Source organism: Ornithodoros turicata, chromosome 3 (assembly GCF_037126465.1).
Source record: "Ornithodoros turicata isolate Travis chromosome 3, ASM3712646v1, whole genome shotgun sequence".
Lineage (NCBI taxonomy): Eukaryota > Metazoa > Arthropoda > Arachnida > Ixodida > Argasidae > Ornithodoros > Ornithodoros turicata.
In genome coordinates this window covers 30457396-30479371 of record NC_088203.1, presented here as the reverse complement: position 1 = coordinate 30479371, position 21976 = coordinate 30457396, and the positions used below count along the sequence as shown (strand labels likewise).

The following is a 21976-nucleotide window of genomic DNA, read 5'->3' as shown; positions in this document are numbered from 1 at the left end:
CGACAAACTTGCGTAGCCAAGTAAGGGATTTAAAGTTAGCTTATTGAACGCCTCTCAGTAGCTAAAGAAATGGATTCGCTTGATCTCCTTTCCAAAGAGCAAACCGCGCGCACGTTGTAGATGTCCAGTGGAATATACGAAGTAACGTCCCGACGCTAAATACTGGGACAGGAAGTTTACTCACTGACTTCACCCCTCAAGAGGGCACTAGCCTCGAAAAAGTGAGACCTCCGTCATCCTATAGTATATGGTTCCAATTTTCGGTCGCTGCCATATTTAGAAGCCCATTAACCGCTCGAAACATCGACATCACTGGGATATGTTACAAATAATATTCACCACGTTCAAATACTTATTGGAACTTGAAAGGGGAAGAGAGGTATGGGTGTGGGGAAGGGGACACGTAAAGCGGTATCCGCGGAGAGGTTTCCCTTTCCACAACCACCTTTTCTGGAGAAACATTTCACGCAGCTTATCTCAATGGCTGACAACTGCTGGTAATCAAAATCCCCTCCACCAAACTTCCAATCTGAGCACAAAAGCACGAGACGAGAGAACATAGCCTCGGAAAGGACCCGATCCACCTTCTTCAACAATGCGGTTCCAACATGAGAACCGCTTGCTTTGAAAAACCTCCTTGGAAGGAATAAAAAAGGAAATTAAAAGCATCCGAGAACGATTCCGCAAGACAATGGCGGGAACGAGGTGACGCATGATCGCGGGGTTGTCTCAAATGTCGTCCGTCGTCCTTTTCAAGGTCACGTCACACATCCGTGACACCCTCCCTCCAGCGAGCGAGCGAGGGCAAAACAAACGGGCCGCCGACCGCTCCCTAAGCTGTTCCTCACCACCTCTCAGAGCAGTTCGGCTCTATTCGGCACTTCCTTCCTGGTCAGAGTTCGCCGGCGCTTCCTCGTCGTTGCAAATGAGACCCCCATATAACACAGGACAGGACGCAGTAGCTATTCGAGCTCAAGGCCTCGCGGTTCGCTGGAGGGTGTGAAATACGCAATGGCAGATAACGTTCAAAAAAGAACAAAGAAAGTGCCGTCATCAAAACGTAAAAGACATTATTTATTAGGCTCTTGGAAACGTACTGCGTCAGCGGCGGTGAATCGCCCACCCCATCACCTTCCAATGTATGTGTGTGTGTGTGCAGGGGACACGGCTGTCTATAATCAACACTCCGTAGTTTATCTCATCTCGAACCTCCAGGTGTTGCAAAACTATTTCTTTCAAGTAATAAACTCGTGCAGCACATGATGCACCTTCAAAAGCAATATTGGCGCAACAGAGGTAATATCCGTCGCCAAAGTAGTCAAAGGCGATTTTAGCTAACCGTGTCCCCAACAGCACGTCGTAAAAAGACAACAAGTCACAAATAGAGCGGAACGTTCTGAAAATGCAGACGCGAAATAATAAATACCAGAAGGGGAAAAGCCAACAAGATGCAAACAATAACCATAGCTCGAGAAAAACACAGGACATTTCGTGAACACAGCGTTAGGTAACTCCTCGAGAGAGGATCACGAAGTATTGACTTTGATACATTCACCACAGTAAAGCTGTAGCTGTTCGATACGTGACAATGAAGAGAGAAATGTATCTAGGATACGTGTAAACACACGTGGAGATTACTTCGTAGCATTTATAATACCAAAACCACAAGTCACGAAATAAAAAGAAAACTGCATTTCAAAGTGGCATCGGACACACGGGTAGTAGAATTCTTGAGCGCTGCCTCATACTTTTCCCAGGCCCTTTATGGATTTCGTCTAGCACTAGTCATCCCAAGATAAGCCCAGGAGGCGTGGTTCTGTCGGCAGGGCAAGCTACGTGAATCACCCGTTGCTCACGAAGTGTTCACCCTGGTAACTACCCGCAATGATCAATAAAAACACATGGCACACTGCAGGCTCAGCTGTCGCCTCGCTGACGTAATAACGTGAAACAACGTGCTTGGATAAGGTCACTGCCTACAAAAGAGCCGGCAAAGGAAAACGATGGATATTATATAGGCGTTGCCAAGCGTACTCGCTTTGACTTCACTACACTTTGTGTGTGTGTGAATTCTTTCATATTCTTATACCTGCGGAAATGCGCATATATACTGCATAACCCACGTCGCAGGAGCTCATGTGTCGTAGCAAACTGAAAACGTCAATGTCGGCACTGCGATAAGTTTGCGTGATAATACTAGCTCTTCTTTGGAGTCGTGATCATACGCCCACCAAATCATGCGCTGCAGAGCCCCTCATTGTAGACAAGAAACGACGGCTGTTTTCCTACAAACACGACATCCGATTATATTGATACCCGAACCATCGCGATGTAACGATTGGCCATCGGTTTTCGTAGGTATACCGCATCTCAAGCGATGAAACACTCCGTGACATTGATAACATATTTGGTGTCGCTGTTGGTGCATTCAAGTAATGCACGGAAACTGTTAACGGTGTCTAACCACACCAAGGAAACGACGAACACATACAAGCACATGCCCGTACGCAACAAGCGCGTACGTCAATTTCATTCACGAGAGCTGAATTTTAACTCACCATGTTGGCGTTATCCAAGGTAGCCGCTCGGGATGATATGGGGTAGATGTCCAATAACACACTAGAAGCCACGCAACACAACAGACGCTAACTGCAGTCTCGTGGAAGCGTCACCTCACAGATGCTACGAATGGCTCCTGCTCGAATGTGTCTCTCTTCGTTCGCTGCTCTTTCAAACAACGGGAGAAGCGGCTCACGGGAGCACACCCTCTCTTCGTCTCCATGACGACGGTAGGCAGAAATTCGTGACGTCATTCATTTGTTGGTGTCGTCTGTTCTGCCGTTGCTTCCGCCGGGCGCAACTTTGGCGCTGAGGCGCACCCGCGTCTTGGAGTTTTCGGAGCGCTATTGTCAGTGTAATATCTCGGTGAAATGGAGAAATAACTCAGTGCCTTTGTGCAGTTATAAATAACGATCATGAGGTCACGAATGCGTAAGTGGCCGGGAGCCGGGTTCTGCATCGCTAAGCTGTAATAGTCACCTATTGTAGCTTTCTTTTTTCTTTTTCTTTTTTTGCTGGGTGGAGGGCTAAGGAAAAAGTGCCGTAATTTTGGAGTAGAGCGATTGTAGGAAACGGAGGTCACTGGTCAGAACACAGAAGTTAGTTGTGCACGATAATGTAATTTCCTGGTTTCCTGCTTTCTCCACCTAGCGGTTTCTATACATTCATTGCTTTCTTTCTTACATGACCGAAAGCGCGAATAAGGGGCGTGGCATGAAAGAGAAGGGTGGAATTGTATCACACTGTTAGTAGCTTACGAAACACCCGAAACGTGAAATGAACAAAAACGATCGAGGAACTATGTGACGAGGTATTTTTAGGCACTCGTTATTGTCCTCCACACTTGACCTATTGTCAGTGAGGACTGAGACGGGTAACAATTCAGTAAAAAAAGAGAGAGAGAGAGAAAAGAGAAAATCTGCTCAACGGAACAAGACGGTACTAGAGCCTGTCAAATATTTCTTTTTTTTTTTTACTTGTCTCCACAAAGTGGTTGTTTTAAGGGCGATAGCTCTCGGAGAGCTAGCCATGCTGACTTGGATATAGTTGGTTCACTTTGGCTAGCTGGAACTCTTTGTCCCGCACGTCTATCGGCATGACACCCCGGGTTTCCAATTGACTCTGGTATAGCTCTTTTTCTTTTTTCTTTATCGTGCTCATTCGCAATACCGACGGATTTTTACATAATACGTCACATCACGTGACGCTGACGCATTTGTGGTTCTCAATTTTGCTGTGCATTCTGCGCTTAGTAGTACTGCGGCTATCTGCATTCGACTGGCAAGATTAGGTAAATACACCTCTAGTTTTCCTTATGAATGAGCTCTATTAGGGAATGTCCCATGCTGCTGCAGACGACGATGATTGCAGTTTTTAAGGCACACGAGCAACTAAAGCTATAGGGAATGTACATTCCCTATAGCAATACATATGTCGGAATTTCCACAACGAAAAGCTTTTCGTTGTGGAGATCCCGACATTTGTCGCATATGTGGGCCATTGATGATCGGATCGCCAGTCTTGTACGTTTCTTGTACGTTATGTACGTACGTATAGTGACACATTACGTACACGCCTTTCATCCAAACTAATGCTCCGCTTGATTCTGTGGTACGTAATTACAATGACGAATTCAAATTACAAACTAGATAACGACTAAACAAGTAGTAAGATGAGCCATGCACGTGATGAGGGAGTAGATGTAAACTTTTGACGATACGGATAATGCGTTATTCATCGACTCATCATTGGCGTTATCACAGAAGAATTGGCACAATATGGGAAAAATGAGCTTGCCAATACAGGCAGTATGGGAAGTGCACTGGAAATATGGGAATCCAATGGGCATGTCAATATTGGTCCAATATTGGACCGGGTTGCGTTTGCAAAATTGGGCCAATATTGGCATCACTAATTGCCAATATTGGCCCAATCTGGGACCAATATTGGCGAGATGCATGGGTTATGGATGATCAGATCGTAAATCTTGTACGTTCAAGGTCATATCAAAACGTCCTAGCCCAAGGTAGTGGATTTTGACCGAAAAATGATATATTACGTACACGCTTTTCATCCGAACTATCTAATTACCCACGCGATTTTTGACACCTTACAAATTGCAATTACAAACTATATAACGACTAAATAAATAGTAAGATGAGTCATGTACGTGATGAGAGAGTATAGACGTAAACTTGGGAGGGTATATATACGAGCGATGCCTTTGGACGCACGCCAGGAGATGGAATGTTTGGCAGCCGCGTACACATACAAGTATATGAAGAGAAACAGGCCCATTCGAAAGCAGAGAATGGCGGCGAAGTAGTGACGTACAAATCAGTCACGAGTAAGTTACTCAAAAAAGCAACTAAGTTACAGTTATACTCTCTTTGAAATGTAACTCGTTTCTGCTACAGTTACAATTACGTTTCACAGTTACATTACTTTTACAAAACCGGTAACCAGTCACAGTGACAAATTAATTAGTAGTAACTTAGTTACTACCAAACACTGACAAGGATGAACAGAGGTTTGCATATAGTACCTGGAGAGACAGAGTTCCTCGGAAGGTGGCCGAAGCGGTACATGAGGGTCCGCCGCGGCCGTGTCTCCTTGAATAGACCTCTCCCTGTTGGTAAACAAATGACGTCATAGTGTTCGACAGCGCCATCGGTTTGGTCGAGTTGAACTATGCTCGAAGCTAGAGGCGAACAAGGTCGCGCCCGAAAGCCACGGTCTTGAGGGGATTACGATAGTCCCTGAAAGGGACGCGAACAAGTGTCGATTCGTGGAACCCAGCCCTCCCGCTTCCAATTTGTTTCGGTTTCAGTCTGTCTACCAATGTCATGATGACGTTTCTCGGGTAGAGATTTATTCCCACTGGCTCCCTTGAGTGGCGTTCTTTTGTGAGTTTCTTTGCGCGCGTTTTAGCTTGTTTGGCTAGGGTGACTTGTGCAGTGTAAGCATTTTGTGTACTCAGTTTGTGTTACATTATATTGAAATTGTATCGAACTTGTGCTCTACACCCTACTAACTGCATGGTTTCAACCATTGGCTCTGCAACAATGGCACCGGGACATCACGGCTCAATCTCTCATGTATCCGATAGACCCAAATTTGTCGTTTTCTTTCGCTGCCCGTCTATTACGCCATTTTACCTCCCTTCTCCGAAGACTCCGCCTGAGTGTGGCTCTCACCCCGCAATTCAAGTGCATGATCAGATGCTGTGACACAAGCCTCTGTACCACCTGCGGTGTCGTGGCGACCGCCCAGCACATTCTTATGGAATATGCACTCTACTGCCCGCGAAGGCGGATATTGTGTTGCCCGTATCAGCATGAGGCCGCTCACCTTAGCCGCACTCATTAGCCCCTACACTCTTAGAAATGAACTTCACCACATAGCACGCTCCTAGCCAACCATCATCCCGAATGACAACGTTCTCGCCCTAGATTTGTTGAAAACGGGAGGAGGAGCCTATTTTGTGCCGTGCATAATGGCACAAAATAGGCTCCTCCTGCCGTTTTCAACAAATCAGGGGCGAGAACGTTGTCATTCGGGGTGATGATTGGCTAGGTGCGTGCTATGTGGTGAAGTTCATTTTTAAGAGTGCATGAAGATCCTGTGCTCCATCGTCGGGTTCTTCACCTGTTCATGGACTTCCTGTCGTCCACTGGATTGCTCCAGACGCCTAAGTTCTGTCTTGTATTTTCATCCTTCCATCATCTTCACATAATGTTCCACGTGCAATGGGATACACTCTTAAAAATGAACTTCACCGCATAGCACGGTCTTAGCCAACCATCATCTCGAATGATACCGTTATCTGCCCTGATTCGTTGAAAACGGGAGGCGTACGCCTTTTTGTGACACTTATGCTGTTCATAATTGTCACAAAAAAGGCGTACGCCTCCCGTTTTTAACAAATCAGGGCAGATAACGATATCATTTGAGATGACGGTTGGCTAAGACCGTGCTATGCGGTGAAGTTCATTTTTAAGAGTGTAGGGTACCGCACCACAGCGATGAAACACCCCATCTCATCGTCATCATTTGTTGTTGTTGTTGTGCTCTACAAGTTTACTTGGTCACGTTAAATATCCCGAAGAGTACTCACGAGTGCAGACGTGAACGAGGTGAAGACATGCTCTCCCTCGCTCCACGGCTGTTGAGGTGCGGTGAGGCAAATTTCCAGACAGGAGGTCTGTTGAGGAAAATTCTTGGAAACGACTCTGAGATAATGTGATAAGAAACACTGGTTGGCAAAAACTGAGGTGAGGGAAAAGAACATGACTGACCCACATCTACGAATGAATGGGCGGATGAATCTTAGCAGATTTGAAGCCTGGTGAGGGTCGCGTTACTTGAGAACGGAAGTAGGAATTCATGCGCCACTTTGAGTAATCATTTTCACGCGACAGGGCAACTCCGAAACCCCAACTGGAAGAAGAAGAAGACTTCGCATGGTCGGCCTCCAATTTCAAGTCCACTTTTCCGTGGGCGCCCCCTCTCCACTCCTTCACCCACACTGCCGAAAAGAATAGGTTCTAAAAGAAATTATGACGTCGTGGCCTTTCACGGAAGCTAGGAAAAGAAATCTCTGGTGTCTCATGCATCAGTTCATGCCGAGCATGAAGTCCCACAAGGTACACGGTGTATATAGAACACCTTCCGAATTTGAACGTGGGAACACCACGACAGCAATTATTTTTGTATGACTTTACACTGGACTGATGTAAATGTCCTGCAGGTCACCTGCCCTGCTGTTATCTATCTTTTGTTATCAATCTCCCCGCACGACTCAGGAAACCACAATGTATCGGTCTCAGTTTTTTTTTTCTCTCTCTCTCCTTTTCCTGAAATGAACGAATGTTTGACTCCATTTTTAATGTTAATGTTTGACTGCTCCTGCATGGGCGCAGTAGAAAAAGACAACGTGAGGAGGACGCACATACATACAGACAAACAAAGCAACGGGCCCACTGATTTATCCAGAACCCCCCCCCCCCCCCCCTTTACACCCCTCTAGCATCCTCCAAATGTTTGGCGACACAGTTCAGAGCAGCGCTTCCCGTGTGTGTCTCTCTGCTTTTACGTAGTTCGTCGTTTGTGTGATACCTGATACGTTGGTATTTTCAGTTGTAGTTTTTAATTATACAGGTCGATCATCAACGGGCAGCTACGGTATAAAAGCAGTGAATCGGCAGCAATAATATTGTATTGCACCTTCACATTGTCTGAACGTCCCAGATACCCCGTGCGCAACATGAAGCGTTATTCCTGTAGTAGAAAGAACGCTCGTCTTCGCTGCATAGAATATGCGCGAAATCGAACAACCGTTGCTATCGCATGCACGCTCCTCCTGGAGCTTATCTACGCAAAGGTATATAGACTCAACGCCAGAATCCGTCTTTCAGTAGTCGATGGGCTTCGCTGGTCCATTTCATCCGCTCCCTCGGGTGTAGCAGACGCAAGTAGGGCTACTAAAGATACGTGGTATGCAACACATCGCTCGTGAAACATGCACGGGCGCAGACAAGACCATGGTTCTATTGTTCTGGAAGCAGACGCACAGAAAAAGTAACAGGAAAGGACCAACTATTCCTTTTCTCTGGAACGACTTTCGTAAAAGGAATATATTGCCTTTTGGCATTCATCCATCCAAGACGGTTGAGTTGCGTTGCTTACACACAGGTCTTCGGTGTAAACAGGAGATGTGGAGAAGTGCACCGTATCAGATGCACAGGAACAAAACAGGAGAAAGGGAACAGAGCTGTCTGTAGGGACGTATTTTCGAATTTCGCCGACACGTTGGTAGGGCCGAAGCATGGAGAAAGATAGTTTTCTTCCTCTGGGTAGCTGACGTAACCACTAGGACGGTTTATGTACTGTACTGTGTGTTAATGTATGTAAAAAATTCAAACTGGCTACGTACTCACCAGAGGATTGTCGGACTTTCGGCAATTACTTCTGGAAACTTTTGCCATCATTGATGAAGACTTTGGAAATTTTTTAATTGCGGTAAATTAATTTTTTTGATTGAACTTTGAAAATTGCCAAGCGAACCTCACTTTTGTTTTTACAGAAATATGAAGTCCTCCACGGATAACCACACACCCAACCGAAACTATGCACAGTATCGCAACAGAAATAGTCTTTAAAAATCGTAAAAATTCTGTTTTAGCTCCGCCTTGTTTTACCTTTCTTTGCGCCGCTTGGACCTTGATGCTGGTGACAACCGACATATCACAAAGAAAACAAAACAACCGTCTTATCACAAAGAAGCCAAGACAAATGAAGGCGGGGACACTTTCTCGTCTAGACGCAGATTTTTCGCGGGCTTCTATGCGAAAATCAAGCAGCGGGGCTAAAGCGTAATTTTTCTATTTTTTCGACTATTAATGTTGCGATACTGTGCATAGTTTTTGTTGGGTCTGCGGTTATCCCTGTTCTGTAAAAAAAAAAAGAAAAAAAAGTGAGGTTCGCTTGGCAATTTTCAAAGTTCAATTGAAAAAATAAATTTATCGCAATTAAAAATTCTCGAAAGTCTTCCTCAATGATGGCAAAAGTTTCCAGAAGGTAAATGCCGAAAGTCCTACAATCCTCCGGCGAGTACGTCGCCAGTTATAATTTTTTATCACCTTAGGTGAAACACCCTGTATATATATATATATATATATATATATATATATATATATATATATGTGTGTGTGTGTGTGTGTGTGTGTGTGTGTGTGTTTTGGGAAGAAAAGTAGCCGAAGCTCTTTGGCTGCACGTAGAGCATGTGTTTATAACGTCGCCACACCAACACTGGACAGCTGCTTCGGCCTTATGGGCCATCGTCAGCAGTGCGCAGGTGGGCGACGTATATATATATATATATATATATATATACAGGGTGGTTCACCAACCACTCCTTTGTAACCCTTTTCCCCCTCGTGTGGCGTGTCAGTGTAACTTCCTTTCTTCGCAGCTTTGCGCTCAAACTACGAGCCGTACGTCAAATAAGAGGCGGAGCCAAAGGACTCATTTTCGGCGAATTTATTTCGGCAATTGCCATTGCATTATGAGTGTGATTATGCGCTATGCTGAGTAAAATGACCACGGGGAACCCATTTCCGCGAAGAAAACCGTTAGATTGCCTTGGGAAATTTCGGAGTTCATGAAGAAATTAACTTTGCGTCAATTGAAATGAAATAAAAATGTTCCCAATATGTGGCAAAAGTTATTTGCAGAAAAAATCTTTTGACTGCATGTCTCTCCGGGGTACGCTTTTTCCTATGAATTTCTATCATGGTTGGTGGACCACCCTGTATATATAAACACAACACAAGTCCTAGCGCCACACTGTCAACCCACTGAGCTGACAATGATGATCGGTGACAATGATGACGAGCCTGCCCTGCTCTGTTCTATTCAGAATATCTTATTGACATACTTATCTAATTACCCAAGTAAGCAACTGATCTAATTACACGTTGCTTTGCTCTGTTATGTAGTCTATGCCCTCTACAATTGTGGCTGTGCAACATACGTAATTTCAAATGGCATTTTCTGCAGAATATGCGCTTAGAAGTGTCTTTTCTCTGCAATATACTATAGCAAGAGAGTCGGTTTAGCACGCACTCATCACGATTATTTCTTGAACGCTTTCGGATACCGAATTCCCAAGTACTTGAATGATCTCTCAAACAGCACTGCTGTAACGTGGGCACAGTTGGGTCACCTGGTGCGCGGTAACTCCTTGCGTCGACCCCCCCCCCCCCCCCGTTTCAATCATGGACCCCTTTTCTATAGCAGTCGATACACGATACATAGCGCAGCGTAGGTACACGCAGAAAAGGAAAACAAAAATCACGTACTCATGTTGTTTTTGCGTCACCGCGCTACAGAGAGAAAGACGATACTGGTGCGGGGCGTCACCCTCTTCCGTCTCGTCACCCGCGGTGCAACCCCCCCCCCCCCCGTCCTTGTACTAATGCCACTCTCATATTATGCTCTTTTTTCGTGGCACAGAATTAAGTTATCTCACTATCGAGTGCTAAGTTCTTCCTCTTGTGTTCGGCGTCCGTCAAGCGGGTAAAATTAATCCCCAGACTCGACCACTGTGGCGACGCTCATGATCACAGTTGTCTCGCGACGTAAAGCCCCCAATTATTATCTCCCTCTTGCGATCAAGCAAATTTTCTTCATTGTCGTTATTTCTTTTATTTCGCTGTAAATAGGCGTACTTTCATCGTTGTCGTTTCTGTTGCAATATGTTCCTATAAAGATACGTACTGAATACAATGTATTCTTGCTTCGATTCATAATACAGTGACGTGTCCTTCCTCCTCTATCTAATGCCCCCCAAGGGCCTTCAACGTATTATCAAATCAATCAATCAATCAATATGTCCCTTGAAGTGGTGTTTTCCGTAGACTATGCCCTTTGAAATTATGCCTCGTTTTTCTCGTTAAAATCTCCCAAACTACGGGAGTCGACGGAACTTCGCATATGACATCAAAGCGTAACTCGCGGTCGAACTCAAATCTACAGCAACCGACGTCACTCCACTTTGCTTCAGAAAACATTTTAATCGTTACTGGATGTTCCCACGAGAGCCGCGCTTTCCTTTTCTCAGGCTGCACCGTCAGGGGCTGACGTCGTGTCCCACTTACGTGGGCGTTCACGGTTGCTCGTCTGAAATGTCTCATTGGAGAGGTTTCTCGTTGGCGAAGCTGGACCATTTCTCACGATACAACCACTTCGCTGTTTCCTTCGCTGAGACCAGCGACATGGCCGAGCGGGTTAAGGCGTCACGCTCGTTGGTGGTAGTCAAGGCCGTGTTGAAGACAAGGAGGTGGTGGGTTCGAATCCTACCACCGGCTGTGCTGTCTGTGGTTTTCCCTGGGTTTTCCGAGGACTTTCCCGGAAGAATGTCGGCGCAGTTCTCCCGTGAAGTCGGCCCCGGGCGGGACGCATACTAACCCCCTGTCACCTCACTCCTTCCTGCTGTCCTCACTCCACCTGTCCACATCTATACCCCGCTCATAGCCTCAGCTGCTTCGCGGCGCTAACACGAAAAATAAAGAAGCTGAGAAGGAACGTATATACTTGGATGGGACGTTTCATGTGGTCTATATATCGGCTGTGGCTCAGACAGGGCGCAGAAAAGGAAGAAATACATGTTGTACAAAATCTTTCGTTGTTACAAAATATTCTTTCTAAACACGCATTCCACTGTGCTTCGTTTTGTCCGCTGTAAAGCATATCCTCTCTCAATCCTTCCGTGAAAAGACGGGGTACACTAAGTGTGGCCACGGAATGCACGTTCACCACATGGTGCAGATACTTCGAAGACGTGCATAGACCTGGGCATGTCTCCCTTCGTTGGAGCAGCCTTTAATTATCATGCTAGTAGACATCTCTTTTCTCATATTCCATCTCAATCCGTGCGAGCCAGTTTATAGTAAGCAGTGACCATGGCTGTGTTTTTGAGGAAAATTTATTATAACGTGGCAATACATACAATTTACCACGGCTATAGTTGCCACGCTGTGCCAACAAGGGGCAAAAAGAGGTCGACTCGCGTGATAAATGGAGAACTGCGACACTGTATTGTTCTCGCAAAGGTTTTCCACCTCAGTTAAATCCTAGAATTATTTATATAGACCAATATGGACCAGTGGAGTGTATGATCTGTCCGTGTAAAGGCATTATCCAAATCATTGTAACAAAATCTGTAATTTTGCACAGAAGTGACTGCTAACTCTGTTACAGGCATATGTGCTGTAAATTAGTTGTTGCAAAAAAAAAGAAAGAAAAGAAACAGAAAAGAAAGAAAAGAAAGGAAAACAAAAGAAAAACTCTTGCAGTGCGCACTGCACAGCTGAACAGCGCAGTGTGCATTCCAAACGGATTTTGTGCAGCATTTATAGGTTATACGGCACATATGCAGAGTTAGCAGTCACTTGTGCAGCAAAAATTACGGACATCTTTCTTGCAGTGATGAGGGTCCAGGTTCAATCCCTAGCGCTGTCACTCATTGGGCTTTTTCGTTGACGGGTTCGTTTCAGCGACGCCATCCATTCATCCGCTGTGCGATGTCGGACGACAAAATCCCACAGCCTTGGGGGAACTCACTCCCCCACCCAAGGACTCTCACAGGCAAAGCATTAGCCACATCCGCTGTCGCTCTGAGAAAACAATGTCGGCCAAGACTGAGAAAGATATCGCAATATCTGTTCGTACGCGTACCCATACAAAGGGGTCATTAAATGTGTACACAATGGGTACAACCTATTCCTACAAAACCGGAAATTTACGCAACTTGAGCTTGAGCTCCTTGCATGTTACGGAAAATATTTCCTTTCTTATATACAAACATTGACTTTGTATGAAGCAGAAGTTACGGTTGGTGGACATCCATTGAGACACGACATTGGACGGACTCATAGCACACGGTTGCGACGGTGTTTGTCCGTCCAATGTCTTCTTCTTTGTCGCTTCACTATGGATTCGCTTTGCAGAAAGGAAGCTTGTGAAAAACGAAACAACGAAACGAAACACATTGAAAGACATACGTTGTGTCCGAATGCGGACAGTGGGCTTTTAGACCGAGATAACTGACGGTTATTTTTCATCGAGTTGCGTTGGATATACGAGGTGTCCACTGTTGACCCAAGTGGCCAACCTCTCCGCGTATTTCAACTTCACATATACCTCCAAGGTGGCTTCGAGGGTTCTTGATACTGGGATGGCATCCAATGTATTGCTCCATAGACGAAAGCATGCTGGGCGAACGTAATGTATTCAGGACATGTCCGCAGTTATGGGCAGTAGTTTAACTACTAATTAAACTACTTTCTATATAGTTACAAGGTAATTGCAACTACTCAACGGATAAGAACCGCTGTCCGCTGCTTCGCTTTAGTGTGACGCTGTCGACTTCGGTATGGGGATATCTGCGTGGGTTCGTAAAGCATTCACGCCACGAACAGGCGATTTCAGATATTGCCCTTGTGCTCCGCACGGGGGCCCTCCGTCGCCCAACTCACGCGCATCGCGCAATGCGTCGTGGGAAGTGGTTTACATCCGTGCTTGCCTGCCTATTGCTCGAAGGAAGGAGGGAAAACCGAAACCGTTTGCGCTCTTCTTCTTCTGTCTGACTCATGAAAACTAATTCCCAAGGTGCAGTGGGGCATTCGCAACACGGCGCCCTCTGGCGGGCCATCCATGTAATTTCTGAAATCGTCTAGCGCTGTTATCGTCCGCAGCTAGCTCTGAAACGCACAGACTTTCACATACAACGATCTGATATGTGTTTTATGTATGATTCCGTTCATGTTGCTCTGAAGAAAACATCAGGTCGCAAAATTCGAACTGGAACTTTCCTGGGTCCGCTATGATGCTGCCGAGACGAGCAGCAGCAAAAACAGACGGCCGTAGATTTCAATGCAGACGACTGCTCTGACGTCACTATACTCTTACCTACTCCCGTCTGATAGGGAGTAGAGCGAGTCGACCTCGGGTAGCTACTCTCGAGAAGGCAACCCGCTTTTGGAACGGGGGTCGCGACGTCATCGAGTGGGTTTTGGAACGCGGAGAGTAGCTGCTCCCTACTCTCGGGTCGACCCGGGTGAGTTCTGGAACGCATCCGTTGTGTCTTGTACGCCCTTGCTGTGTCTCTTCGCGTCCTGCTTGATTGTAAATGTTGTCGAGATGGACTCTTTCGTTATTGAACACTGCTATAAGGATGTCAACGTGAGCAGGCAGCAAAAACTTCACTGTAGCCTGCAGGTTATGCCCTCATCGCAGACTTGTACGTATCTTGAGTACGTACTCAAAATATAGTATTTTAAATACTTTTTCCGGTATTTTGGTACTCTACTCAATACTTTTTTGCGACAAGTATTTTTAATGTATTTAAAATACTTTTTTCGGTATTTGCTACTCAGTACTCAAAATACTTTCCTTCCTCGTCGAGCCATATCCAGCACGCTTCCCGCCGTGCTGAGATTTTCAGCCCACTGGAATTTAACCCCCTTTTTCTTCTTTTTCCTTTTTCGGGAATTCGCGAATCTGTCATTTATCCTCTTGTACAATAGGCTGGTCCCAAGCCTGGCTTTGCTTGGCAATAGCCAACTTCGTCAGAAAACCGTTCCTATTCGTATTGCCAGGTGAATCACCAGGGGATTAGGTACAAGATAATCCCGGCATTTATTTCCTTGGTCATCAAAGCAATAAACATGTGCCAGAGGTTGAAAGACACGAACCGACGTACAGGAGGGATTACGAAGTTTTGGGTCAGAACATATCAACAAAGTTTACTTGGGTTCACCAACATTACTTGACACCAAGACGTTGCAAATGAAAGATATGCATGGCTGATGAAGTTTATTCTCTTCATTTGTAAGGCCATGTTCAGAATACGCGTTTCACTGCTTACTGCTAATACTAAAGTACTTTAAAGAGTATCTTAAATACTTCTTAGAGTATTTAGTACTCTACTCAAATTACTTTCTGTTTTGAGTATTTTGTACTCTATTTTAAATACTTTTTCCGTAGAGTATTTAGTATCTTATTTTAAATACTTTTGCGCAGTATTTTGTACAAGTCTGCCTCATCGCATCCTATCTGGGAACGTCAAAAGCTAAAGGGTCCAAGTCAAATAAGTTGATGGTTGTGCCAAGAAGGCATCAGTTTCTACTCTACAGTAACCCTTACATCTACCCAGCATAGGTATCTAGTTAAAATACACTGCCACAGTAAACCGATGCCAAGATGGTGCTTAAGTTTTAGGGAAATGTGTGAATGTAAAGTTGTGCTCTCGTTACAATAGCAGCGCCAGACACCCGATAAGCCAGCACCGCGTGGTATTGTTTTCTTTAAATTTTGTTACCTTTTGTAGCCCCTTTGTCTGTCCGCGAAATCTGGTGTGGGGTCTCCAGTGAAAATATACCTGAGAGTAAGTGTACAAAAAATCGTTTAACATTGAAGCCAGATGTATGCAAAATAAATATACAAGGTGCTTGACATTCCATGGTGTTAAGCACAACGTATGTGTGCCACAGGTGTTAATACACCTGAACACATTAGGTCTTGTGATAAAATTTGTGGTCCCTTTCTGGTTTCTCTCTCTCTGTATACTGGCTTGCGCCATAATCTAGTGCACGTTTATCTCCGCATTGGTGTTCTTAATTGAAGAGTTATGACCAGTGAAACATTTTACCTACCTCCCACCAATATTTATGCCTTGTACCGAAAATGCATAGTTGCAAAAGTAATTGAAACTACTTTGTAGTAGTTGGATAGCTGTAGTTTAATTACTGTTTTAAAAAGTAGTTAGTTTGTAGTTACAATTACTATTAATACAAGTAGTTAGTAGTTGTAGTTAAACTACTTTCAAAGTAGTTACTGCCCATCACTGCATGTTCGTATCGCACGTCACAGCAAACGTCAACGAGCACGTTACCACAAAGAGTGCCGCGCCCGTGATGGACTGCAAAATCGCTTGTAAAGAAAGCGTTTACTGTTTCTGTGCCGTGACGCACGCTTCTGATGTGCTCTGCGTGCCGCAGCATCGGCCGCATCATGCCCAGGTATGCCGCAGTGCCCTGGAATCCATTAAAAGAACATGTCGTGTGCAGCAGCCACTGCCTCTGCGTGTAGTTTTACAACATCAGCAACTACAGGGTTGCCAGCACTTGTAGTTCCTGCAGACACTATAGGGACTGCAGAACGGCCTGGGAATCCGAGATAATAACCCACTAGGTCCGTGAATGAGTCGACGCTATATTTTCCATAGCCATGAGCAAAGCCATGAGCATGTAGATTTGTGTTTTCCGAAGTGATCTGGAGTCGTCGGCTCTCGTAATGAGTGCCTATTTCTCTTTTTTCTCTCTCTCTCTCTCTCTCTCTTTTTTTTTTTTTTCTTATCCACTCAACTCAACTATTTCTGTGCACCGTTTCTGCGTCTTTCGACCTCGGTAATTATTTTCATCCGATAGTCTCGCATAAAACGCGCTGTTCTGTACATGAGGCCTCGTACTGTTGAGCACTTCCAAAGATGCGATGACGACCGGGCGTTAAGACACACTTGCGATTTCTTAATGCGATTTACTTAAACTGAGGAGAAATAGGCTACCATGACGCGGAAGAAGCACCGTATAATTTATGCCGGCAAAATACGTTCATCTCTTCGCTTTGCACCGACGGGAATATCTCGGCAAGCTCTTGAACGACATATATAAACAATGTCACATGGCCTCAAAATGGCGTTTCATATGACGTGTGACCAGGACAAGATGTCAGTTTTGCGAAAAGCACCCGCTTGATGGTAATTACAAATGTGGCGGGTTTATGTCACCCCCGTGGTTCTTGAAGCTAATCCGAAATCGTACCTTCGGTAATGCATTTGAGAGAGGCATGGTGAAATCATTCTCCTCCAGGTAACATTCCCCTGGAACCCCACCCGAAATATTTTTCTGTTTACGTTGCTGGGTTCCCGTATACCTAGAGGTTCCACGGGCTCATATTTCACAGCAAGCTGTTGTTCTAGCAACACACGTAACACCTGGAATTATCCAGTCAAGAACGCTCCAATCATCGCGTTTTATTGTGACGTTGTGCGTGACGATCTGTGCTTTCGTCGTTACAGGATAACGCTGCCGGGAAGCTTCGTTTGGCACGAAGGAGAAAGGCATGTATCGCCTCTCGGAAGAACAGCAAGAAAGAAAAACAGAAAAGCGGAAGATGACAGCGGGGCCGAGTCATACGCCTCGAAAAAATCTCCGCGGCAAAGCTACGTTTTGAGCTGCCCTTTCTCCTTCATAACTCGAGGGAGCGGCCTTGAGGAGTGAGTCAAGTGAAGAGATACGTTTGGAAATTTAAAATATTTTTATAATTGAAACTCGTAAGACTTGCCGAAATAATATTATTTAACTGAGCGTATTATAATTCACGGCTTTTTGTTTCGAGGCAACTATGAAGATATAAGTGTCGCCCAGGACTGGCGAGACGGAGGCAGTCAGCCGGGGATGGAGCACGGAAGGCACGACTTTTGCTAGCACCAGGAGACATGAGGAGGGGGCCCGTGATTTATCTGCTGAAATAAATATTTAAAAATAAGACAAACTAAAAAAAATCCCCGCTTAGAATTCCACCCCTCAAAATCCATCTACTGAAATAAACAATTTAAAAATCTACGCTCTTAAAATCCACACTGTCGAAATAAATCAACTTTAGGCCTAGTGAGGAACTCTGACGTACGTTTGTCTACGGGCAACACAATGTTGCCCATGGTTGTGCAAAGGACTGGTGTTGTACATTTCTTTGTTCGTTCCTTTGTTTCGCCCTAAACGCAGGGGTGCTGTTCCAGGTCCTTCCGCGACAACCTCAAGTCTCGCCTGGTCAGCCTCGGGTACTCCATCGCCCTCGCAACACTACTTGGCACACGGAACAGTGGTGTAACCGCGGTGCTTCTCCACTACCTACGTGATACCGGTCTCCTCAGCAACCTGTGACATCGTGTGTGGGACGACGGAAAACATCTGACCCCTCATCGCCTTACTTTTAACTGCCGCAGGACCACGCTCTAGCGAATCATTTATTAAGGTACAGCCACCAACGAGAGAGGATGGATTTTGAAAGATTTGTCTCGACGTGTTGATTTTGCGAAGTTTATCCTTCAGAGTTTATTTTGGCCACGCTGGTATCGGCGCGATTTATTTTTAAAAGTTTATTTAGGAAGTTGAATTTAGGGCGTCCCGCTCGTTGGTAGTAGCCGAGGTCGTGCTGAAGAGTGGGAGGTGGTGGGTTCGAATCCTATCACCGGCTGTGCTGACTGAGGTTTTCCGAAGAGTTTCCATACGAACGTCGGCACAGCTCCCCCTGAAGTCGGCCCAGGACGCATACTAACCTTCCTGTCCCCCACTCCTTTCTGCTATCCTTTTCTCCATTTGTCCACATCTGTACGCCGCTCATAGCCCCAGTTGCTTCGCGGCGCTAGCACTTATAAAAAAGTGGAATTTTTAAGAGATGTATCTTTCAACGTTTTATGTTCAAATGGTTTATATCAGCGTCACCGCGCCCTGATGACGTCACAACGATCAGTCCGTTTGGACGTAGAACTCTTTGCTGTACGTATATAAGGTGTCATGACAGGACAGGTCGGGTCACAAAATTTGTAGTAATTTCGAACGCTCATAATTTCAAAATTACTCAAGATATCGCAATCAGTAAGGCGCAATCAATTGCGTAGATGACAGATGAAAGCTTCATGCGATGATGCACGGAGTGGAGGTGGGTATACTGAGGGCAACTGAGGGCACGAATGCCGTCAGTTACCCCAAGAATCACCAGGCACAACACAGTTACTCTCCTTCACTTTTCTTTCCACCCGTTTTCTTTCTAATATTTTCTTAATCTCCCGGGAAGTTGCGTTGTGGCTCAAAACAGGAATGCTAGTTCCTCGCCTCGTACGGGATGCCCTACGTGATATGCGCCGAAAAAGACAAAAACCAGGCTGGAACAAACCGACAAATCTCGGAGTGGCAGGCTGTGGACTGTATAAAGTGACTAGTAAACCTATAGAAACTGTCATCGTCATTGCCATCGTCATTCACTCAGTAATTGTTGTTTCTGAAAGCGTGTAACTTGCACGCTTCAGATACCCAATAGCTCTGCTGTACAGAGCTCTTTTTTCTTGTTTCGCAGTCTAATTTCAAAGATTGCAGCGTCAAGCAAAATTTGCGGACTTCAAGACGCGAACGCGACAACCGTGAGGCGCCATCTATCGTGAGATGACATTTATTGAGAACGCGAGCAACTACCCAGCGACTACACTCTAGAAACAGAAGTTCATCGCATAGCACGCTGTGCGCCAGCCATTGCCACGAATGATAAGGTCATCGCTTCTGAGAGAGGGAGGCGCACGATATTTTATGACAATCTGGATATATAGTAATGCAAAGAGAAGTATAATAATAATAAAAAAAATCTTACGACCCCACTCTCTTCGAATCAGAAGCTATAACCCTATCGTTCGTAGCAATGGTTGGCGCACAGCGTGCGATGCGGTGAAGTTCTGTTTTTACCTAAATTAGTTAAATCCGCTCTCTATACTAATGACAGAGGAACAGACGACACAGAGAGGCGGAGAGAGAAAGGCCAATAGATGGCGCAGATATTCTTACTGGTTACAACAGCTTAAACCGAACTTCTCAAGAGTTAATGTTATTCTTCAAAACAGGTTTACTAGAGCGCACAGCGCTCTATTAATAATGGTTAGTTACGGTAGTAACGGTTGATATGTGGCCTAGAGGACGTACTGACTCAAAATATGAACATATAATGCATATACTGCTATGTTTCCAGACGTTTCCGTTCCTGTTTCGCGAGAATTTTAGTCAGAATAGAATATTTCCGATGTTTCGGTGAGATGTAGACTTATGAACTGTATTATTGTGAGCGTTGCACGTTGTTTCCACATATGTTTGCTTAGCCGCTGAACACACGCAGTTTTTCTTGCCTTGTATAGCCTGTTACAGGTGGTGGTGGTGGTGCTTCTGACAGTGCTCGCCGTTGTTGGCCTCAGATGAGCAACGTCACGACTAACGCTCTGAGGGGAATGTGCGCCTTGGGCCGACTTTCAAGGGAACTGTGCCGACATATGTCTCAAAGCATCTAAGAGAAACCTAGGAAATTCCCCAGACAGCACAGCCGGCACCAGGATTTCAAGCCGGATACCTCTCTGGCTTGTTACAGCACGAGCGAAATGAATGTACACGAGATAGTAGAGACCGCAACAAATTATTTTACGGGGAATGTCGCAAACGGCAAAGGAGCGTCGAAGAAAGACGTCACTCTTTCTACGACCTAGCAGGTGGCGCTGCACCACACAACAGATAAATATGTTCATTTTTACCCGTTTGCACTTTGTGGCTCATTTTGCGACGTCCACGCAGCCTGCAGATATATATCCGATAGAGAAAACGAAAAAAAAAAAAATACCGTTTCAACTGTTTGGTTACCGGTGTGAGTTTTAGTAAACCACTTTGCAACGTCCCGCTACGGTACACGGTACGCTAATCCGAACGCTGTTGACATTTTAGTACACAGTGGAAGGAGACGGTACTTTTGCTTAACGTCGTTGAACAATTCGGTTATTGCAATTCATTTCGTTGCATCCACGAAAGGTTTCACCTTGAGTAGCACCAAAATGCTACGGGACTCCGCACCGCCATCTTGCTTCTCGCGTAGTTGGCCTCGTCTTCTTCTTCTCCTCCCGGAGCCCCGCAACCCGCGTGACGTCTCTGGTAACACGGTACGCTATTCCTCGAGGAGATTCGTGGTACCGGCGATCAGGGATGGGCAGTAGTTAAATACATTGTAATTAAAATAGTATTTAAAATATAAATACATGTATTTCAAGCTCAAGCTTCAAGTATGTATACAAGCTCGAAAAATGTATTTATAATTACATATATTGAAACACCAATTTTTGGGTGTTTATTTTGTATATATACTTTATAAATACTCCTAAATGCGCAAGATACTGACTCATATGTAAGGGTACCCTGCATTTGACGTTTCTGTAAGAAGGGCAAAGCAGAGCTTGGAGAGCCGCGCAGAGAGTGGAGAGCAAAGCAGAGTGTGGAGAGCTGTGCAGTTATGACGTGTTTTCGCAAGCACACACACGCGACAAACCATTTTAAAGGTTGGGTTTTTCACTGTTGTTGTAGACAATGGTTGGGACTACTCGACTACCTTGTTGTATCAAGAATCATCGTCAAATCTAATACGATACTTTCCTCATCAACACCAGCGGAGAGGTGTTCTCCTTTGGGAATCTGATTCTACGGCCGAAAAGAAGACCTATGATGCGGGCTTCCAGAAACTTCTAATATTAAAATCGCCATGATAATCGAACAAATGAATGCTATTGTTCCTCGCTGATTTGTTGTTATGATCATCAATATTTTTGTAATGTCAGGTGATGAAGACTCTTCCTCGCAGTATTTATGGTATTTAAATACTGTATATATATTTAGTACCTAAATACTCATATTGAAAAGTATTTATGCAGAGTATTCAAATACCTCTCTCAACAACGTATTTTATATTTTATTTAAATACTCAAAAAATGTATTTATGCCCATCCCTGCCGGTGATACGCAAGCGAAGCTCCGCTAGCGTCGCGCATGCGCCATGAGACTAACGCCGTATAGCGCGGGCCGCGGGGTACCATCGCGGAGATACAAAAACGGTCTATTAATAAAACTCTCTTTTTTAACGGCGAATCTGTAACCGTAACCAAAAACGCTTTTAGAGATCCGACTCTGAACCGCAACCGAACAGATATTCGTTTCGGTTTCAGTCCCTGGACAGAAATAAGGTGCCTCAACACTAGCTCCCTCTCGGAGGGCGCTGATGT

General features: G+C 45.1%; 2 protein-coding genes across 2 annotated transcripts in view; one reads left to right on the top strand and one right to left on the bottom strand.

The window, feature by feature from the left end:
- LOC135388370 (protein FAM107B-like) overlaps positions 1-2760 on the bottom strand; it is a 78717-nt gene extending 75957 nt beyond the window's left edge. Inside the window, exon 1 of the mRNA XM_064617898.1 lies at positions 2559-2760. The gene's annotated coding sequence lies outside the window, so the exon portion shown is untranslated. The remainder of the gene's footprint in view (positions 1-2558) is intronic.
- Positions 1-18487, top strand: part of LOC135388372 (uncharacterized) — a 123166-nt gene extending 104679 nt beyond the window's left edge. The window contains exon 4 of the mRNA XM_064617899.1: positions 17201-18487. Coding sequence (XP_064473969.1) covers positions 17201-17402 — 202 coding nt within the window. The 3' untranslated portion in view covers positions 17403-18487. The remainder of the gene's footprint in view (positions 1-17200) is intronic.
- The last annotated feature ends 3489 nt before the right edge of the window (positions 18488-21976 follow it).